Source organism: Ascaphus truei, chromosome 15 (assembly GCF_040206685.1).
Source record: "Ascaphus truei isolate aAscTru1 chromosome 15, aAscTru1.hap1, whole genome shotgun sequence".
Taxonomy (NCBI): domain Eukaryota; kingdom Metazoa; phylum Chordata; class Amphibia; order Anura; family Ascaphidae; genus Ascaphus; species Ascaphus truei.
In genome coordinates this window covers 35450169-35472084 of record NC_134497.1, presented here as the reverse complement: position 1 = coordinate 35472084, position 21916 = coordinate 35450169, and the positions used below count along the sequence as shown (strand labels likewise).

Sequence of the window (21916 nt, the reverse complement as noted above, 5' to 3'; positions counted from 1 at the left end):
CTGTATTTCTGTTCTACTCCGATAAGGTTCCAGTGTATCTTTATACACATATATCTGAGTGAAAGCTGCTGTTTCGGGATAAAAGAAACCTTTATGCACAAGTGTATATTGGGAAATTTGTAAGTACAAATTTCTCTAGACTCTATTAAGAACTGATAAAACATCAAACATTGGAAAGACATATTTGCACTATTTTGCTTGTGTTTTTCTCTTCACATATATCTGCGCTCCCCACACAAATCTTGGATACCTGACACCTTTGGATTGAAGAAAAGCAATCTACATGAAGCGTTGAAGCTGCACTTTATTCAATTTGTTTCATTTATTTTATCACACATTCACTTTATAAGCATGAATTGTCACTAATATTGAATTTAAGCACTAACTATAAGTCAATTATTCATCATTTGAAATTAGATTTAAGCGCCATTATTTAACTACTGTTTTTGTTTGCATGTCTACGTGCAACCTGTGAAATAGATGGTCAGCCCTTGCTGCTCCCTAGAGATATTAAAGGAACATGACATACAGTATCAAAGGCGGCTGCATTAATGTCCCTCACTGGGGACGTTACTCTGTGTCTCTGTCCTCCACCTCAGTATTCACAGGATATTGTAGGACATTTGGTCGCGGCCGTTTCACAGCGACTCATCCCACCGACAGCCACTTCGCCGCTAAGGTAAGTGCCTAAACCCTCTACCTTAAAACCCCTATATCCTAAACCCTCCTTACCCTAGAAACCCCTACCTTAAACCCTTATCCTAAACCCCCCCCACTCTAACCGCTAAAACCACTTAAATTAACCCCATTAACAGTAATAACATTTACATTAGAAGCGGCTAGTGGTGGAGGATCCGCCTGCGGTGTAATAGTCGTGGCAAAACTATTCTGGTTCAAAACTATGTGTGTAAAGAGAGAAATAGGGGAGCGAGGAATTAATCATGTCATAATCACAGTGCACAAATACACATTAGCAATCCATTCTTCCAATGTTGACTCCACTTCAATCTCCAGTGTGGGTAGGTATTTGAACCCCTTCGTCTTGCAGTGCGCCCCACAAATAGTTGCGAGGCCAGAAAGAGGTGTTATGTTAAAATATGTATGTTTTAATAAAAAATAAATCATCCGCACTCACATGCAATAAAAGTCCAAGACTGCTCCCGCGTCCGGTATACCACTCCGGGTCACAGCTGTTCTGTGATCTGGACAGACTGCTATGGTGGCCTCTCTGGGACAGAAAGCTGAGCAACACGTCTTCATCAGGCTCAAAGAATGTTGCTTGTCAGTGTATCCGTGGTATAAATAGGCGCTCATTGGCCATACCCCACACAGGCTGTGAATAAAGTTGAATTAATAGCGCCCTAATTGCGCTGGTGAGTAGTTTTTGCCATGCCTCTCGGCTGGCGTCAGGAATATCCTCCTGGTGTTCGCAGCACCATAATGTCCACAGCCTTGAAAAACTTCAAACATGACTTTGACACCGTCTCCCAACTGGTATATACTGTGGGCTTTTGTTCACCTTGTGCATATCCCCCCTTAGAAACCGTTTCTCCTGTATTACAGAACATTTTACTCTTACGGAAAACGTAGTCCCTTAACTTCTTCCATCTCTCACATTACTGCTATACAATGTTGTTTCCCAGCTGTTGCTTAGATATACTATTACTAATTGACATTTTCCTGTCTCAGACATAAAGTCCTTAGATATGTCTAAATTATTCATTACTTACACTCCTGTAAAGGATTAAAGTGTACACACAGTTTCTTGCATACATATCATTAAAACAATTTGAACTACATTTTCAATATCAGAAACAGAACCAATATGTGTACAGATTATCAAAATAGTGCAAATCTGTTTGGTGGCAAGTAACAATATTTACTGGCTAGTTGCATAGAGAATTGCTTAGATTAGTCATGCCTTCTATCGCCAGTGGTGTAATAAATAACATCACTTATACCCAAGTAATGACACCTGATTAAATCTCACAGAAACTACTGATTATTAAAATAAAAGATCTAAAACAAAAACAGGCTCAAAGATAAAAATACATGTCTTGCTGGTAAACAGTTTTTATTGTACATTCTTCATAATAAAATCGGATAGTTATATTCTGCCAGTCTTTTCTCCTATGTTCTTAATAAAATATTGCTTAGACTGATATAATAAACATCAAAAAAGTAAACAATTGGGACATCAATAGCAGGGACACGGAAGTGTCGCAACGGTTATGGACTACTCGGTCGCAGCCTTGGACTTTTATTGCATGTGAGTGCGGATGATTTATTTTTTATTAAAACATACATATTTTAACCTAACACCTCTTTCTGGCCTCCCAGCTATTTGTGGGGGTGCACTCCAAGACGAAGGGGTTTAAATACCTAACCCCACCGAAGATTGAAGTGGAGTCAACATAGGAAGAATGGACTGCTAAGGGGAGAAGGAGGAAAAGACACCCCTGATGTGTGCTACACTCACACAGGGCTGTGAAAGTGGTTAGATATATATTTATATATTTCCACCTCATCCACTCTCCCCCCTTTGCAGCATACAGTAAGTGCATTGACTGTGGTGTCTAACCCTTGTGCTCTTCTGTGTGTGATAGGTGGGCAGGTTACAATTCAGCAGCCTTCCCACTATTGTGTTTATCTCTAAATGTGTATTTGTGCACTGTGGTTATATGACACATGATTAATTCCTCGCTCCCCTATTTCTCTCTTTACACTTGCTTTCAAGGATCCTGGATTGATCCTAGTGAGGTTGAGCTATGTCAAAGCTATGTGAGACTACATACCGCTTCAGCTTAATGGGAAACGCACATTTTATTAGAACGAACAGCATGGAAATATAAAACATAAAGAACAACATTTTTCTTTAAATAAAACAGCAAGAATTATAAAAATAACCTGCTCGTTTTATGCACCATAAATTAATTCACTTTTCATTGTGATTTAGCGTAACGCAGATACACATGTGCACTTATATGTGAGCATCTTAGTCAATGGTTCTCCCTAAAAATGCCTGGCTTTAGAGATAGGTCCAAACCCTGTGTCCCCCCCCTCTTGTGTCTGATCAGGTGGGATAAATTACTAAATCCTTTCCCACATTCCGCACATACATGTGGTCACCCTCCTGTGTGTGTCTTCTTGTGTGTATTCAGGCTCGATAAGTAACTAAATCCCTTCCCACATTCCCCACATACATGCCATCTCTCCCCTGTGTGTGTCATCTTGTGTCTGTTTAGGTTGGAATAGGCACTAAATCCCTTCCCACATTCCCCACATAGATACGGTCTCTCCCCTGTGTGTCTCCTCTTGTGTTTTTTCAGGCTGGATAAGTCAATAAATCCCTTCCCACATTCCCCACATACATACGGTCTCTCTCCTGTGTGTGTCCTCTTATGTGTGTTCAGGCTGTATGAGTTACTAAATCCCTTCCCACATTCCCCACATATATACGGTCTCTCCCCTGTATGTGTCCTCTTGTGTGAATTCAGGTAGGATAACAGACTAAATCCCTTCCCACATTCCCCACATACATGCCGTCTCTCCCCTGTGTGTGTCATCTTGTGTCTGTTTAGGTTGGAATAAGCACTAAATCCCTTCCCACATTCCCCACATTGATACGGTCTCTCCCCTGTGTGTGTCCTCGTGTGTATATTCAGGCTGGATAAGTCAATAAATCCTTTCCCACATTCCCCACATACATACTGCACCGACACACTTTATTCGAGCAAATACCCGGTATGTACCTGGCAGATACCTGGAATGCGCCACTCCTAACCTCTGACAAGCCCCGTTGCATTTGCCTTCCCAGCCTGGGTTCATGCCTGGCTGATGGGCGGCTGATCTGTTAAATGATAATGATTAGGATTTAATAGGCTGCAATGCTTCGCGTGTCTACCAGATGGCATAAATTCATGAATTGTAATGCAGTTTATATATATATACTGTGCAGTATTGCAGCCAGCGGGAATAAAATGCTTCAATCCCTGCTTGGAAAATAACTCAATGTACTCGGGCAGAAAACAGTCACAAACCTCAATACACCCGGGTATACCCGAATTCGTGGCACTAGCCAAGCTCGAATAAAGTGTGTCGCCAGTGTACGGTCTCTCCCCTGTGTGTGTTCTCGTGTGTGTATTCAGGCTGGATGAGTTACTAAATCCCTTCCCACATTCCCCACATACATGCTGTCTCTCCCCTGTGTGTGTCCTCTTGTGTGTATTCAGGCTGGATAAGTCAATAAATCCCTTCCCACATTCCCCACATACATGCGGTCTCTCCCCTGTGTGTGTCCTCTTGTGTCTGATCAGCCTGGATAACACACTGAATCCTTTCCCACATTCCCCACATACATGTGGTTTCTCCCCTCTGTGTCCCCTCTTGTGTGTGTTCAGGTGGGATAACTGACTAAATCCCTTCCCACATTCCCCACATACATGCGGTCTCTCCTCGGTCTGTGTTCTCTTCTGTAGGTTCTGGTCTGATAACCAAGTCAGACTCTCTCCACTTTCTGCAAGATCTTTTCCTGTGGCAGCTGCAAATATATATTTTTTGGCATGAGAAGCAGTTACATTGTTTATTAATTGCCTTGACTGGTTGAAAGATGCATTTTCCGTCATATTTATTGGAATGTTGCAAGATTGTTCTGTCCTCATCTTTTCCATATTCTCATTTGGATGTTTGAACTTCAGATGTTTGAGGAGGTAATCCTGACTGTTAAAAGCAACCTTGCAGTATGGGCATCGGTGGATTATTGATGCTTAGCTTTGTACTAGACAAGACAAAAAAAATACATAATTAGAAAATTAGGTGAAATTAGGCATTACTTATCCAAAAACGTGTGTGTGTGCCAAGCACGTGCATTTTAAGTGAAACTTCTTTGTCGTTTGTCACTGTTTTGCCACAGAAATTGTATTTGTGATGGTGATGTTTTTATTTAAAATCCAAACACAATTTCAGTGAGAAAATACAAAGAAGTTTGACATAGAACGCGCATGCTTGACACCCCCGCTCCGTTTTAGCTATTTGCACGTCTACATTTATATTAACTGTGAATTGTGCGTGACTGTGTGTGTGGCTGTTTGTGGCTGTGTGTGTGTGTAACTGTGTGTGTGTCTCTGTTTTTGTGTGTAGCATTGGGAGTGGGCACACCCTTTGATGGTTTGGTGAGAGTTTGGTCTGGTACAGTCACCTGAGCATGGAAGTTGTGGCCGAGTTCTGTGTTCGATGTGGGCCAGGCCTTGGATGGGGTCCAGACGGCCCATTATGGAACTTGCGGACGACTTCTGGGCTCCAGCATTAGGGCCGGAAGAGTAGATGTAGTGGATCATACATTTAAAGTGGATCATAATATTTGATGATTTAAAGGGAAACTCACAAAACACCAATTAAATTGGCAGAAATCTTTTCAAATCCTTAGCCACTGAGGTAATGAAAGAGGGTTATCAATTTATTGATTTATTTATTAAGGGTAAATGTGTATATATTTTGTGTTAATGTTTAAAACAACATAGTGATATTGGGCATTAGTCAACAAGGGAGGCAGAGGTAGGGGACGTGGGTGATGGTGGTAGCTGCCCTGGAGAGGGTGGTTAGGCTTCCCGTGAAAGTGGGGGGTATGGGTGCTGGTGAGAGGGGTTAACCCCTTAATTACCTTAGCGACTAGAATGGCACTGTTTTACTGGCCACTAACGGAGTTAACATGGTTAGGTAATGTTTTCTTTTAATAAAGTATTAACCCCTTTGGTGCCTGTGGTATACCTTGGTAACCACAGGCATGGAACGGGTTAATGTTATTTTGATCATAGGTTTCTGTAATAATACACATTACAGAATCCTACGATAGAAATATTAATCCAATGTGGTATGTAACATTTGAGAAAGTGATCAAGCAAACAACATCCTAGTCGCTAATAGGGGATACTACTGTCTATATGCGGATGGTAAGGCAGAGGACCTGCTGCACGCATCCGCACGGCCGCCTTGCTTGCCGGCGGCGCATGCAAGTCACTACGCCGCGGTCTCCAGCTGACTTTTTTCAACGCAGGGGGACGTGGCCAAAATGGGTCTGGGGGGCGCGGCCATTGAGCCCGTGGAGATGGGTGGAGGAGGGGGGGTTGTGGGTCCAGGAGGAGAGGGATAGAGTGGGCCATCTACTTTGCACACACAGGCACACTTTCCTCCCAAGCCGCCTCCCTCCCGTAGCTCCCCTCCTTCCCTCCTCATTGGCTGACTCGTACACCATGTGACACGTCAGTGCTTCTGATCACCAAAAGCTTGCAGATCCGACCGGCTGACACGTCACAGCACGCAGTCAACCACATCGGAAGTAGCCAGCGGGGACCTCCAGTCTGGAAGTAAGGGGCAGGTGGGCCGCGCGTGTCGCCGACCTTAGCGAGTCCTTAGCGTAAGACAGTGGTAAAGAGATTGATACAGGAATTTATTCCTAGGTATAGATTATCAGTAGTTCAAATGAACTAATGACCATGTTATTGGTAATAAAACAATTAGTAAGTATTGTATACAACTACTATTTTTTTGAGTCTCTCTATGCACAGGTCAAAGTTACAGGTCAAAGTTGAAAGTGCACCTACTCAAGACGGGGTAATGGTAAAGCATTTCCTATGCAAGAACGCTCTAAATCCAAGGTGGCGGGACCATTTCAAGTGCTCCTCACCACAAATGCTGCACACGTGAAAATCATGCCGCCACCAATACAGACAACATCTGACAAAGAGTCTTCAAGTTAGTGGATTTTGAGAGCAAAATAAATCCCGAAGCACTAACCCCCGAGGGTATAAGGCTCCAGGCAAGGCAGGTCATATCCGAACAATTTTCTTTTTTCTTTCAGGACGCAATATTATTTTTTATTTTTTAGAGTGTTTAAGTTAGAATTTAAGAAGTATGCACCATTGGGCCTTGGTGGGTGGATTGGTTTCCTGGGAGCGAGGCTTGTGAATGCTCTTGTATGTGTTGTGGCAGTACTAATCGCTCTTTATGTATGTATCATGTGCAGCAAAACTTTGATCCAGAAGTGTGTCTCACCCCCCACCGAGAGGAGGGGGGGTCACCCAGGGGCGTGTGTCAGCCACAAGGAAAGGATCACAAGTCAGCCATTTTAACCATTACAGACATTTTGTCTGTTCTGATATTCTGAGTGAATGATGTATATGAGATGCGTGCAAGGGTGATGATCGTGCATTCGTTCCCACAGATACCAACCCCCCTCAATTCTCAGTAATAGAATGTTGTGCTGATTCTCAAAATATATGACGGTAGAGATAGGTGCCTTTTCCTATATCTAGCAACTGCATACCCAAGGCCGCAAAATGTTTACTGTGTATTCAGGAAACCACAAGTCCCGATATCAATAAGAAATATATAGAGTAAAGGTCGCTTGCATAAAATAACGTTTTTAGCATTATGTGTATAATTTCTGTATTTTTCCATTTTTTAAGCCAGTCCCTTTAAAGGGCGTATTACACACTGGAACTGTGTAAAATATACTATCATTTATCTATTTGCCAGAGAGCTTTATCCAAACTGGTGAATGCCTTGCTGTGTGTGTTAGTGGTACTTGTTGTTATCTGTGTGTCATTTGCTGCAAAAGTATGATCCATAAATGTGCTACCCCTTCTTCTAGTCTGATGGCCCCTTTTACCAGTCCCATGAAGAAAGAAGATACCTATGGAAGCGATCTAACTCTGGAAGACATTCTGGACGCACTGCCATATGAGACTATGACAAGTAAGGGCTGGTGCCCTCTTCCTCAACTATATGCCAATGAGCACTATCAGATGGTGAAGAACACCAAAGTTTAACCTTATGTGTCACCCTATGTGTCTCTGGACTAACATCATACCAAAAATTCTCAAAAGGAGTGTTTTAAGAATAAAAAGGGGGGACTGAGAAAGTGACATAGGGGTCTCAAGTAAACAGTACTAGGATCTAAGCAGCCACTTTGTTTGTCAGCAACCATTTTGTCTGTTCTTGTCCCTGTCTGTCATCCATTTTGTCTTCTGTCTGCATGAAAGTATAGCAGCTCAGGTGAAAAGATGTTTTGCTTTCAGTAATTATTGTTGATACCAGCTTTGGTCAGCTGCAAAGGAAAGACGCATGCAACCTTGAATTACTACCAGGCACAATTAGGTGAGATCACAGCAGAAACAATTTCTTACATTTGGGTAATATCCGAGTACAAGCCATTTTTCACATACACCCCCCTTAAAGAATGCACAAACATAGCAAGGCCCCATTGTATGTAGGAGAAAGGTTACTGAGCTTGCATAAGATTTTTAGCTGATTTTCATATTCATTTGTTTTTCATATATTGTTTTGTTATTTCCTATGACGTACAAGTCACCCCATAAAAGAGGCGTGATCTTTAGTATTAGGGTATAAATATGTTGTGTACTATATTTTTTGTCAGACAGCTTATGCCTAAGCTGTCTCCATCCAAGTGTGCACCTGAATGCTTAATAAACTTATTTGGTATACTGAATCTTTGTTGTAATATAATTACAGCTTTAACACATTATTAACGGTCGCGTTAATTCCCATATCGCGAGATTGGCCCAAATATCGCACCCAGTAAATTATTACCACAATCTTGATATATACCACCTTAAAATTGTGGTAATAACAACCATTAGTTTATTATTTCATCGGGCAGGGCCACCAACAGGGGGTGTCTGCTGGAGTTTGCGTCCCAGCCCGGTGAGTCAGGGAGCATGGCCGCCCAGGACCCCTGCACGGCCGTCAGGGCCGCCAAGAGGGGGGGGGGGGGGGGACAAAGGATAATGGGTACCGGTTGTGGCTGGGCCCCGGCTCTGCATCAGATGCAGGCCTTCCTGTTCCAGCCTCTGACGTGAGCGCGCTGGGCCCCTCTGACTTCAGCGTGCCTAAGCTTCCGATGCGAGGTGACTGGAAGCTCGGCGTGGAACACAGTGAGGACGCCTGCATCTGATGGGCGGTCGCAGCCAGGCCCCGACTCTCAGCTGGTCCCCGCAGCCACCGCCGGTTCCGACCATCCCCAACGTATGTCTACTTTTTATAATATGTTTTGGGAGGGAGTGGGGATCTTTTTATATGTATTGGGGGGGGGGGGGAGTCTTTTTATATGTATTGGGGGGAGTGGGTGTTGGTTTAGCTCATCTTGCCTATGTATATAATGGGCAGTATATTGGCCATTATATACATAGGAAAGACAGGGCTAACGCCAGCTTGAAGTAGGTGAAAAAATATTTGCGGTATTTCTGCCGTTCATCCCGTTAAGATAAATATCGGAACTTGATGTATGGCAGTTTTTACTTTAAAATGTGATATTATGCCCGTTTTGTATCGGATCTGATGCTTTTAATGGGTTTGAAAAAAGTGCTTTCTTTTTGGCGCTGCAACGCTGATTCATTGCACGCTAATAATAAGGCGCTTTTTTATGGGCGGTTATATGGCATTTTTGGTTACCGCTGCTTGATGTATCCGGCCCTTTGACTCAAGTCAAGTTTAGTGATATTAAGTTCTAGTTGACCCGTAATGGTGTATGCAGATCTATCACTATTTGCAATTTAACATCAGTAATAAGACAATAGAGATGTAAAAACCACACAACACACATATTCCTGATTACCTTGTGCTGGCGCGTTACTTTTCCACAGCGCACCCCACTTGATACCAAGTTCTTTCCATATTCATCTCCATACCAGACCAGGAGCTCTGTGTGTGGGGGGAGGTCTGTGCAGGTTCTGTAGCAGATTTTCCTGTGGTACCGCAACGCCACAAGGTTCTGTTCTTCCTCGTTTCTCGCACAATTTACAAACCTAAAATTGGGACAGTTAGTGAGGTCTCAAAGTAATGTCTATTTTATAAAGGAAGAGCTGAAAAAAGATACAAGTTGATAATAATGTGACTTGTCTTTTCTTTCTTCTCTATAGCTTTTGAGATGATTAGAAGTTAACGAAGAGCAATGTATATACTAGAGGTGCAAAGAAAAAAAAGGGGGTGATGTAGATTAGCGCTAACGCAGATGATTGATAATAAGACCCTAATATGAGGGTGGCCCTAGTGGCAAGCTAGGCAGCCTGATGACAATCTGATGGTACAATCAGAACATAGAAGTATAACAATAAAGGGATACCGGCGCCTAATGTGTCCAATTGGGTTGATTTCTTTATCCAATGGAGATAGTTCGAATTTCGGAATGATCAGCAAACTGTTGATCTTGTGATGACCAGATAACCTCATTCGTAGGAATTGGAACATGTAATGAAATAAAAATATATTTAGTGCAACACAGCTATAACATTACACAGACAAAGACTCACAGGACTTACCAACAATACAAACAGGACAGGCAAACACCAACAGGACTAACAACCACAAAAGCAAAGCTATAATTAAAATTAGTTTAATATAACTAGATTAAATAAAAAAATGTGGACAATAGCAGGAACGCCAATCCGGTTGGGTAAAACCCGAGTGACACTCACAGGACGTCAGAGAGTAAAAGGCAATGTGCATCCACTTGGCTGGTGAAATTCTTTCCTCCACGTGTAGAGTATTTGCAGGGCTTTCAATTCGCCGTTTATTCTCCCGTTTGCCTCTGTTCCTCAGACCTCGATGCAACGTCTCTGGTGCTTCTTCGTGTCCCAGATCAACTTGGCACTGGACGTTGCGTCACACGCGGACGGGAACAAGCAGTAATGGATGAAACGGCGATCGCAACTCCTCTGATTTTTCTCACCATGTGAGGATAATGCGCACAGGGACTCCTTCGCTCTCAATGTCCTGTAATGTCCTGCAATGTCCAACTATAAATAAATGGCCCTACGCGTTTCGTGTGCGTAAAACACACTTCTTCAGGGAATTGAATTGATTGTGATTGTTAGTCCTGTTGGTGTTTGCCTGTCCTGTTTGTATTGTTGGTAAGTCATGTGAGTCTTTGTCTGTGTAATGTTATAGCTGTGTTGCACTAAATATATTTTTATTTCATTACATGTTCCAATTCCAACGAATGAGGTTACATCTGGTCATCACAAGATCAACAGTTTGCTGATCATTCCGAAATTCGAACTATCTCCATTGGATAAAGAAATCAAACCAATTGGACACATTAGGCGCCGGTATCCCTTTATTGATATACTAGAGGTGCGCTAACTTTTCTGTTTTGGCCCCCCCTGTCAGCCCCCCCCACACCTCCCCCGCTCGCAGGCCCCTTCCCTTACCGGCTCGGAGCTTTGCGGCGTCATATGATACCATGACGTCACGTGACGCTGTGTTGTCATAGTGACGCATCGCCGAAGAGGCAGTTCATGGCCACGCCATGCCCCCCTCCCCCCGCGCATCCCATCGCTCCACATAGACCACAGATCACGGATTTGACCCGTGCAGTCAGACGCGCGTGCAGCAGTGACCACTGGGGTCGTAGCCTAAGGCTACATACGTGCAGCAATGGTGCTCAACAAGGCTGTGAGGAGAAGACAGGAGTGAGGGGAGAGGTGCAAAGAGATGCTGTGATCACATGCTCATTGCCATTAACGTGAGTGGATGTTAAAGTGCAACAAGAAAAAACAAAAAAGTGTAAAAGCGCCGAATGGGTTGTAGGTTTGAATATGGGCACTGGAGCAAAAATAAAATAAAAAGCCAAAAAACAAAAAAGGTCATGTGACATGAACCAGTCCGGTGCAAGTGAGTGTTTGCTAATACTGAATATAAATACAGATAAAAGTAAAGTAATCACAACCCGGTGGTGGGTGCAGCTTCTGATAATAGGGAACCCCCCGTCCCTAGTGTGAACGTAACAACAAAAAGAAAAAGGTAAGAAGCGCAGACCGTGGGGGTTGTGATTAAACTAATATACTTTATTAAATGAACTTGTCCCAAGAAAACATCCTCTGGGACAACAATAATATCAATACATGAATGGTAATTGCAATAAAACAAAATAAAATATATATAGTGCTGATTGAAAGGATATGCGGTAACACTTGATCAGTCTACAGGGGATTGAAAACGGGAGTTGCCCGATGTGAGAGTCTTATTCCTGTAGGTAGTGCACTGCCCGGGCAGGTATTAGTGAAGAGGGGTACCCCCGGGTTGAGACAATGTTGGAAAAGCTCACCCTTCGAATACTGCAGATCCTTGACGGTCCTGTTTTCCCTCAGATCACGAAAAACTGCTCCGGTGCACACAGCTTAAAGTGCAATTGAGGCTATTGCACTTTAGTGAATCTAGTGTTTGGTAAACAGAAGAAGCAAAGCGGATAAGGAAAAATAACCACCTGCAGATCAGTACCTGGGAGGCAAATAAAGGGTGTGGGAGGAAGGGGGATACAGAACACAAACAGCAATAGAAACACAGTAAGAGAAACCATACGAGACTGGTAACTCTTCTCTTGAGGGGATATAGGGGAAATAATTTGACAAGCTGTATGGGGGATAAATTAAATTAATATTTCTGTAACTTCAGTAGTTTCGGGAGGTTTTGCAAGGATTTGGAAAGACAATAAGTGATGGTAATGGTCACAGAGTAATAGTCTGGAGAATATAGATTTGGCATTAGCTGCCCAGTATACTACGTAAAGTAGTGTAGGTGACAGCAACCAAAGTTATCCATAATGTCAACAACTGCATCTGGTTAAATAAGGCTTTGAAAAGTGTGGCCCTGCGTTCCTAAGACGGGGAAAGACTTGTGTGGGGTGAGACGAAAAGGAGCGCTTAGGATAGCTAGTAAGGAAAAAAGGCTGATTGTACAAACTCTTATGGGTTTGTAATCTCAGGATTTATTTAAACTGAAGTAGAGTAGGAAAATGGTATTTAAAGGGGCAGTCCCTCCTAAGAAGAACGTGAACCAACAACAATAATGGCATATTTAGTAGGTTAAATGTAGCGAATTGTCAAGTTAAAAAACCCGTTTACCAAACAAAAAACATAACACTTCCATAGAAAACAAAGTACCGTATTGCCTCGATTCAAAGACCCACCTTTTCTCCCATTTTCACATGTCTGGAATAGGGATGCGTCTTAGAATCGATAAAAAATTAAATCAGCTAGGGGCGCTGCTGGAGATGCCCGCCGGGGATCTTCCAGTCTGCAGAAAGAGCATGGCTGCGATCACGCCCCCCTCCTCCCCTTCCATGAGGTGCAGAGATCGGAGATGCCTGCCAGGGATCTTCACATTGCCCAGAAGCCCCCCTCCCGAATCCCTGTGTGTACTGCAGGAGGTGCAGAGGCAGCTGTGTCTCTCTCTCTCTCTGTCTGTTGTCTGTGTGTCTCTCTCTCTGTCTCTGTGTGTGTCTTTCTTTGTGTCTGTGTGTGTCTTTCTTTGTGTCTGTGTGTGTCTCCCTCTCTCTGTGTGTGTGCCTCACTTTGTATGTGTCTGTGTGTGTCTCTCTCTGTGTCTGTCCCTCCCCCCTTCCCTCCATTCGCTCCCTCCCCCCCTTCCCTCCATTTGCTCTCCCCCTTCCCTCCATTCGCTCTCCCCTCCATTCGCTCCCTCCCCCCCCTTCCCTCCATTCGCTCTCCCCTCCTTCCCTCCATTCGCTCTCCCCGCCTTTCCTCCATTCTCTCCCTCCCCTCCTCTCCCTCCACCCCCTCCTCTCCCTCTCCCCCCTTCCCTCCATTCGCTCTCCCCCCCTTTCCTCCATTCGCTCTCCCCCTTCCCTCCATTCGCTCTCCCCCTTCCCTCCATTCGCTCTCCCCCCCTTCCCTCCATTCGCTCTCCCCCCCTTCCCTCCATTCGCTCTCCCCCCCTTCCTCCATTCGCTCTCCCCCCTTCCCTCCATTCGCTCTCCCCCCCTTCCCTCCATTCGCTCTCCCCGCCTTTCCCCCCTCCCCTCCCTTCATTCTCTCCCTCCCCTCCCTCCATTCTCTCCCTCCCCCCCTTCCCTCCATTCTCTCCCTCCCCCCCTTCCCTCCCTCCTTTGCTCCATTCTTTCCCTATCCCTTCCCTCCATTCCCTCCCTCCCCCCTTTCCTCCATTCTGTGTCTGCCTGTCCCTCCTCATTGGTTATTGAAGGGTCATGTAACCCTGCTAGTTAAAAAAAATAAAAAATTGTGCACATTTAATATAGTGGGATTTCCCCCCCATTTTTTTTTATTTTTTTATTTATTAAATCAAGGGTGTGTCTTAGAATCAATGGCGTCTTACAATCGAGGAAATAGGGTAATTATAATGCCCTCATTAATCAAAACACATAAATGTTCCTGGAGAAATACAGAACAGGATTTCTTTCACAATACACAAATAAGTAAAACAGTTATTTTAACCCTTTGAGTGATGGAGGGGTCACGTGATCGCTCCCTCGCTGATGACAGATTGGACAGGGAGACCCCCTCCCTTCTATCCCACGTAGTGATAGATCCGTCTTGCACAGGAGCACAGAATGACAACTCCGCTAGGAAAACCAGCAGGATTATTATGACGTAGCTATTACATCATGGGGCCAGACATGGTGACATAGCAGCTACATCCAAAGGGTTAAATGATCATTTCATCCTTTTCATTGCAGCAGTTCAAGCTGCCCTTAAAAATAAATAAAAAAATTAGATATGCGCATGAATGCAATCCAAACACTGACAAGTAATTAGCTAAGTTGCCGATCGATCCGTTCTCCTGTGATCAATCAGTGAAGTTACGGCTCGAGAGGTCCCTAAATCACTGTGTCATGCAGTCAGTGGAACACATATTTATAATCATACTAGCTGATATACCCGGCGCTGCCCGGGATTTAATGTTCTGGCTCCCCCTCTCTCTCTCCCTTCCACTGTCTCCCCCGTTCACAGCAATACGCCCCCTCCCCTTCACAGCTCTGTCACCCCCCCTGTTCACAGCTGTGTGTCCCCCCCCAGTTCACATCTCTGAAGGGTGAGTGGGTTGGTGACTGGGTGGGTGGGATCATGACTGGGTCGGTGAGTGAGTGACTGACTGACTGGGTGACTGAGACTGACTGGGTGACTGAGACTGACTGGGTGACTGAGACTGACTGGATGACTGAGACTGACTGGGTGACTGAGACTGAGTGGGTGACTGAGACTGAGTGGGTGACAGACTGAGACTGAGAGGGTGACTGAGACTGAGTGGGTGCATGTGGGCGCTTGCTCCCCCTTCCCCCACTGTTTGCCGGTCGTCTGTCGTCTCCCCCCCCCCCCCGAAACCGTCCGTCTGTTGTGGACGTCTGCAGACGGGGACGCGTGCATGCGTCGGCCGCTCCCTCACCCGTCCGCCCGCTCCCTCACGCGTCCGCCCACTCCCACGTGGATCTGAGGTGGGAGGTGTTGTGGCCGCTCCCCCAGCCGGCTGTCCGCTCCCCCGCTTTGTTCTGGGCGCTCGCTCCCGTGCGGCCGCTCCCCCACTGACTGTAGCGGACGGGGTGTGAGCTTGGATGCAATGCGGGAAGGGAGGGCAGAGGCGCAGGGGTTGGAGGGAGCGGGAGGAACAGGGGTTTTGCGCTGGGAGGGGAGGCGCAGGGGTTGGAGGCAGCGGGAGGCACAGGGGTTTGAGGCGGCGGCAGGAATGTGCGCTGGGAGGGGAGGCGGCGGTTTAGTTGCTTACCTGGGCGGGAGGTGGCGCCGGGGTGTGTGTGTGTGACCACACCGGCCAATGAGAGGTGTGCGGAGGCGGGCAGGCCAAGGGAGCCATCTCATTGGCCTGAGGCGGAGTGACGGGCCAAAGGTCCAATTAGACACAGGACGGACAGACAAACACACATACAACGGTTTGAGAAATATATATAAGAAGATAGAAGATTGATGCGTTCCACTGATGTGTGCTTGTTCCCGAGCCCTGGTCCTGTCACATGGGGCTTTTCCAACAGCAGACATCATTTGGCACAGAGTCCTTGTAGGGGGGGGGGGGGGGGGGCCAAGCTCAAGAAGTTTGCGCACCCCTGTTTTAAAGCTGCAGTTCAGTCTTTTTTTTTATTTTTATTTATTTTTTTACTTCAATAGTTTCATGTGTGCAATCTCTAATGATCTAAAGAGCTGTATAGCTGTAGGTCAATTCGTTCTCCATGTATTGATAGGCAAAATTTGGTGGCATAATTAGTGAAGGGATCTGTTTATATTCTGCTTCACTCCCTCAGTGGAAGCTCATGAATATTCATGAGCAATCCTGCACTGACATGCTAGAGGGAGGGCAGGGCTGACAAGGGGTCTGCCAGGGCTTGTGACAGGACATGAAGGGGCAGTGCCTTAGCAAATGGCTGTTAAAATAGAATACAAGAAAATTGGTCTTTCAAAGTTGTTTTTTTAAAAACAGAAAATGCTAAAAGTATTTTTTCTTGCTATAGAAATGATTTATTAAAAAAAAAAACACTCATGCAGGATATTGACTGAACTGCAGCTTTAATCTATATATCTCTAATGATATGTAGTTTGCCTTGTTATCTTATGCCCAGATAAATGTGTGTAATAATACTGCTTTTCACTGTAAGCTCATAACATTGAACCATCTTTTAACTTGCTCCTTTTCAGCTTTAACCTTCATTTTGGCAGATAAATCATTTAACAAAGAAAATATCAGCATGGCAGCTCCCAGCTCTTCAGACTGATTTATAGACATTGAATATCCTTTATGGCCCCAATATAGTCCTACATGTTGCTTCAATTTACTGTTACTTAAGTGTAACTTAATTTGACTTCTCCACAGTTCAGCAAATGGGCTGAGCTGTCCCTGAGTGACTGTTTTGTTATTGTTTTTCCTGGTTGCTTGGCGACGTGACGTCATAATGTGCTGCGATGAAGTCAGACCACAACCAGGAACTACTGAGGCTGCAGTGTCTGCCCGGCTGTAAACACAGGTGATGGGTATGAGGTGATTGTGTAACCCCTAGGGGTGTATATACTTGTTAGTGTCACTATTGCAGTAAGGTGTATGGTCTGAGGAGAGGACGTGTCTGTCCTGAAACGCCACGTGTTTGCATATACCTGCTCTGATGCTTTGAATACAAAGTAAGTTACTTACAGAAAAGGCTCCTGTGTGCTTCCCCCACCGCTTTATTTCTTCATCTTCTCTTTCCCGGAAGTGGAGACACTGACTACATCCAGGTCACAGCTCTGTGTCCTACTGCGCATGCTCACACTAAGGGGATCATGGGAGTTGTAGTTTTTAGACTTCAAAACTGGTCACGTGTCACATACTGTGCAGATTAGAAACAAGACAGTAACAGGGAATATAGATGTATATACTGCTCTTGGTCCTTAATATATTCCAGTAAAGCTGCTTCAGTTCGTCCCTTTTGGCCAAAGTTGATATGAAGGAGGAACTGCGCATGCTCACACTGAGGGGCTTATGGGAATTGTAGTTTTTAGACTTCAAAATGGATCACGTGTCACATACTGTGTAGATTAGAAAGATTACACAGAGCCCCCTGCCTTCTCCCTCACACAGAGCCAGGGTTGCCACCTTCAACTGATGGCCAACCTGGAGGGGGGAAAATCCCTTATATGGCGGCGTGCTGCGGGGTCTCATGACATCCTGCTGCAACTCCCCCTCCAACTGCAGTGAATGCTATGTGATGTTGTGACGCTACACGGTGTCACGTTGTCATGGCAAAGTGACGCCGCGTAGTGTCGACATCAAGTAGCGTCCAATTGACATGGCAACGTGCAGCCATGTTCTGTGCAGTTGGAGGGGAATTGGAGAAGAATGCGATGATGTGGACGCCACAGCAAGCGGCCACCCTCCCCCGCAGCAGCACACCGCCACTGCCACCCGGAGATTGACGGGCTAACCTGTAGCCCGGAGGAAAGTACCTGAAACCCGGAGTCTCCAGGTCAAACCCGGAGAGGCGGCAACCCTGCACAGGCCCCCCCTCTGATCCCTCACCCAGAGCCCCACCCCCGCTCCCTCACCCAGAGCCCCACCCCCGCTCCCTCACCCAGAGCCCCACCCCCGCTCCCTCACCCAGAGCCCCACCCCCGCTCCCTCACCCAGAGCCCCACCCCCGCTCCCTCACCCAGAGCCCCACCCCCGCTCCCTCACCCAGAGCCCCCCCCCTCCCTGCTCCCTCACCCAGAGCCCCCCCCCCTGCTCCCTCACACAGAGCCAACCCCCTGCTCCCTCACACAGAGCCCCTCCCCTGCTCCCTCACACAGAGCCCCTCCCCTGCTCCCTCACACAGAGCCCCTCCCCTGCTCCCTCACACAGAGCCCCTCCCCTGCTCCCTCACACAGAGCCCCTCCCCTGCTCCCTGACACAGAGCGCTCCCTGACACAGAGCCCCCCCCTGCTCCCTGACACAGAGCCCCCCCTGCTCCCTGACACAGAGCCCCCCCCTGCTCCCTGACACAGAGCCCCCCCCTGCTCCCTGACACAGAGCCCCCCCCTGCTCCCTGACACAGAGCCCCCCCCCCTGCTCCCTGACACAGAGCCCCCCCTGCTCCCTCACACAGAGCCCCCCCTGCTCCCTGACACAGAGCCCCCCCTGCTCCCTGACACAGAGCCCCCCCTGCTCCCTGACACAGAGCCCCCCCTGCTCCCTGACACAGAGCCCCCCCTGCTCCCTGACACAGAGCCCCCCCTGCTCCCTGACACAGAGCCCCCCCCTGCTCCCTGACACAGAGCCCCCCCCTGCTCCCTGACACAGAGCCCCCCCCTGCTCCCTAACACAGAGCCCCCCCCCCTGCTCCCTGACACAGAGCCCCCCCTGCTCCCTGACACAGAGCCCCCCCTGCTCCCTGACACAGAGCCCCCCCTGCTCCCTGACACAGAGCCCCCCCCCCTGCTCCCTGACACAGAGCCCCCCCCTGCTCCCTGACACAGAGCCCCCCCCCTGCTCCCTGACACAGAGCCCCCCCCTGCTCCCTGACACAGAGCCCCCCTCTGCTCCCTGACACAGAGCCCCCCCCTGCTCCCTCACACAGAGCCCCCCCCCTGCTCCCTCACACAGAGCCCCCCCCCTGCTCCCTCACACAGAGCCCCCCCCCTGCTCCCTCACACAGAGCCCCCCCCCTGCTCCCTCACACAGAGCCCCCCCCCTGCTCCCTCACACAGAGCCCCCCCCCTGCTCCCTCACACAGAGCCCCCCCCTGCTCACCTCACACAGAGCCCCCCCCTGCTCCCTCACAACAGAGCCCCCCCCCTGCTCCCTCACACAGAGCCCCCCCCTGCTCCCTCACACAGAGCCCCCCCCTGCTCCCTCACACAGAGCCCCCCCCTGCTCCCTCACACAGAGCCCCCCCCCTGCTCCCTCACACAGAGCCCCCCCCTGCTCCCTCACACAGAGCCCCCCCCTGCTCCCTCACACAGAGCCCCCCCTGCTCCCTCACACAGAGCCCCCCCCTGCTCCCTCACACAGAGCCCCCCCATGCTCCCTCACACAGAGCCCCCCCCTGCTCCCTCACACAGAGCCCCCCCCTGCTCCCTCACACAGAGCCCCCCCCTGCTCCCTCACACAGAGCCCCCCCCTGCTCCCTCACACAGAGCCCCCCCCCTGCTCCCTCACACAGAGCCCCTCCCCTGCTCCCTCACACAGAGCCCCTCCCCTGCTCCCTGACACAGAGCGCTCCCTGACACAGAGCCCCCCCTGCTCCCTGACACAGAGCCCCCCCCTGCTCCCTGACACAGAGCCCCCCCTGCTCCCTGACACAGAGCCCCCCTGCTCCCTGACACAGAGCCCCCCCTGCTCCCTGACACAGAGCCCCCCCCTGCTCCCTGACACAGAGCCCTCTCCCCTGCTCCCTCACACAGAGCCCCTCCCCTGCTCCCTGACACAGAGCGCTCCCTGACACAGAGCCCCCCCTGCTCCCTGACACAGAGCCCCCCCTGCTCCCTGACACAGAGCCCCTCCCCTGCTCCCTGACACAGAGCCCCTCCCCTGCTCCCTCACACAGAGCCCCTCCCCTGCTCCCTCACACAGAGCCCCTCCCCTGCTCCCTCACACAGAGCCCCTCCCCTGCTCCCTCACACAGAGCCCCTCCCCTGCTCCCTGACACAGAGCGCTCCCTGACACAGAGCCCCCCCCTGCTCCCTGACACAGAGCCCCCCCTGCTCCCTGACACAGAGCCCCCCCTGCTCCCTGACACAGAGCCCCCCCTGCTCCCTGACACAGAGCCCCCCCTGCTCCCTGACACAGAGCCCCCCCTGCTCCCTGACACAGAGCCCCCCCTGCTCCCTGACACAGAGCCCCCCCTGCTCCCTGACACAGAGCCCCCCCTGCTCCCTGACACAGAGCCCCCCCTGCTCCCTGACACAGAGCCCCTCCCCTGCTCCCTCACACAGAGCCCCTCCCATGCTCCCTGACACAGAGCGCTCCCTGACACAGAGCCCCCCCTGCTCCCTGACACAGAGCCCCCCCTGCTCCCTGACACAGAGCCCCCCCTGCTCCCTGACACAGAGCCCCCCCTGCTCCCTGACACAGAGCCCCTCCCCCTGCTCCCTCACACAGAGCCCCTCCCATGCTCCCTGACACAGAGCGGTCCCTGACACAGAGCCCCCCTGCTCCCTGACACAGAGCCCCCCCTGCTCCCTGACACAGAGCCCCTCCCCTGCTCCCTCACACAGAGCCCCTCCCATGCTCCCTGACACAGAGCCCCCCCTGCTCCCTGACACAGAGCCCCCTTTGCTCCCTGACACAGAGCCCCCCCCTGCTCCCTGACACAGAGCCCCCCCCTGCTCCCTGACACAGAGCCCCCCCTGCTCCCTGACACAGAGCCCCCCCTGCTCCCTGACACAGAGCCCCCTTTGCTCCCTGACACAGAGCCCCCCCTGCTCCCTGACACAGAGCCCCCCCTGCTCCCTGACACAGAGCCCCCCCCTGCTCCCTCACGCAGAGCCCCCCCCCTGCTCCCTCACGCAGAGCCCCCCCCTGCTCCCTCACGCAGAGCCCCCCCTGCTCCCTCACGCAGAGCCCCCCCTGCTCCCTCACGCAGAGCCCCCCCCTGCTCCCTCACGCAGAGCCCCCCCCTGCTCCCTCACGCAGAACCCCCCCTGCTCCCTCACGCAGAACCCCCCCTGCTCCCTCACGCAGAGCCCCCCCCTGCTCCCGCTCTCCTCACGCAGAGCGCCCCACCCCTGCTCCCTCACAGCAGAGCGCCCCACCCCTGCTCCCCTCACGCAGAGCGCCCCACCCCTGCTCCCTCACGCAGAGCGCCCCCACCCCTGCTCCCTCACGCAGAGCGCCCCACCCCTGCTCCCTCACGCAGAGCGCCCCACCCCTGCTCCCTCACGCAGAGCGCCCCACCCCTGCTCCCTCACGCAGAGCGCCCCACCCCTGCTCCCTCACGCAGAGCGCCCCACCCCTGCTCCCTCACGCAGAGCGCCCCACCCCTGCTCCCTCACGCAGAGCGCCCCACCCCTGCTCCCTCACGCAGAGCGCCCCCACCCCTGCTCCCTCACGCAGAGCGCCCCCACCCCTGCTCCCTCACGCAGAGCGCCCCACCCCTGCTCCCTCACGCAGAGCGCCCCACCCCTGCTCCCTCACGCAGAGCGCCCCACCCCTGCTCCCTCACGCAGAGCGCCCCACCCCTGCTCCCTCACGCAGAGCGCCCCACCCCTGCTCCCTCACGCAGAGCGCCCCACCCCTGCTCCCTCACGCAGAGCGCCCCACCCCTGCTCCCTCACGCAGAGCGCCCCACCCCTGCTCCCTCACGCAGAGCGCCCCACCCCTGCTCCCTCACGCAGAGCGCCCCCACCCCTGCTCCCTCACGCAGAGCGCCCCACCCCTGCTCCCTCACGCAGAGCGCCCCACCCCTGCTCCCTCACGCAGAGCGCCCCACCCCTGCTCCCTCACGCAGAGCGCCCCACCCCTGCTCCCTCACGCAGAGCGCCCCACCCCTGCTCCCTCACGCAGAGCGCCCCACCCCCTGCTCCCTCACGCAGAGCGCCCCACCCCTGCTCCCTCACGCAGAGCGCCCCACCCCTGCTCCCTCACGCAGAGCGCCCCACCCCTGCTCCCTCACGCAGAGCGCCCCACCCCT

The 21916-nt window shown here is 50.1% G+C and overlaps 2 protein-coding genes across 7 annotated transcripts in view; one reads left to right on the top strand and one right to left on the bottom strand.

Annotated features, from left to right (window-relative positions):
• The window catches only part of LOC142466804 (uncharacterized), a 345151-nt gene that overhangs the window by 78120 nt on the left and 245115 nt on the right, over nt 1-21916 (top strand). The gene's annotated exons all lie outside the window — the stretch shown is intronic.
• On the bottom strand, nt 2054-17038 carry LOC142466802 (uncharacterized). 6 transcript variants are annotated; one of them, XR_012788223.1, is made up of 5 exons: nt 16963-17038; nt 14268-14523; nt 12122-12230; nt 9632-9821; nt 2054-4777 (listed from the first exon to the last, which is right to left on the bottom strand). XR_012788223.1 is itself a non-coding variant. In XM_075572253.1 (4 exons), the coding sequence occupies exon 4, from the start codon at nt 3564-3566 to the stop codon at nt 3126-3128; it is 441 nt and encodes a 146-aa protein (XP_075428368.1). In that variant the 5' UTR covers nt 3567-4777; nt 9632-9821; nt 12122-12230; nt 14268-14780; the 3' UTR covers nt 2054-3125. The 6 variants fall into 6 exon arrangements, 1 of the variants encoding a protein (XP_075428368.1); XR_012788225.1 differs by having other exon boundaries at nt 14268-14395; nt 16963-17036; XR_012788224.1 differs by lacking the exon at nt 16963-17038 and adding an exon at nt 15553-16947.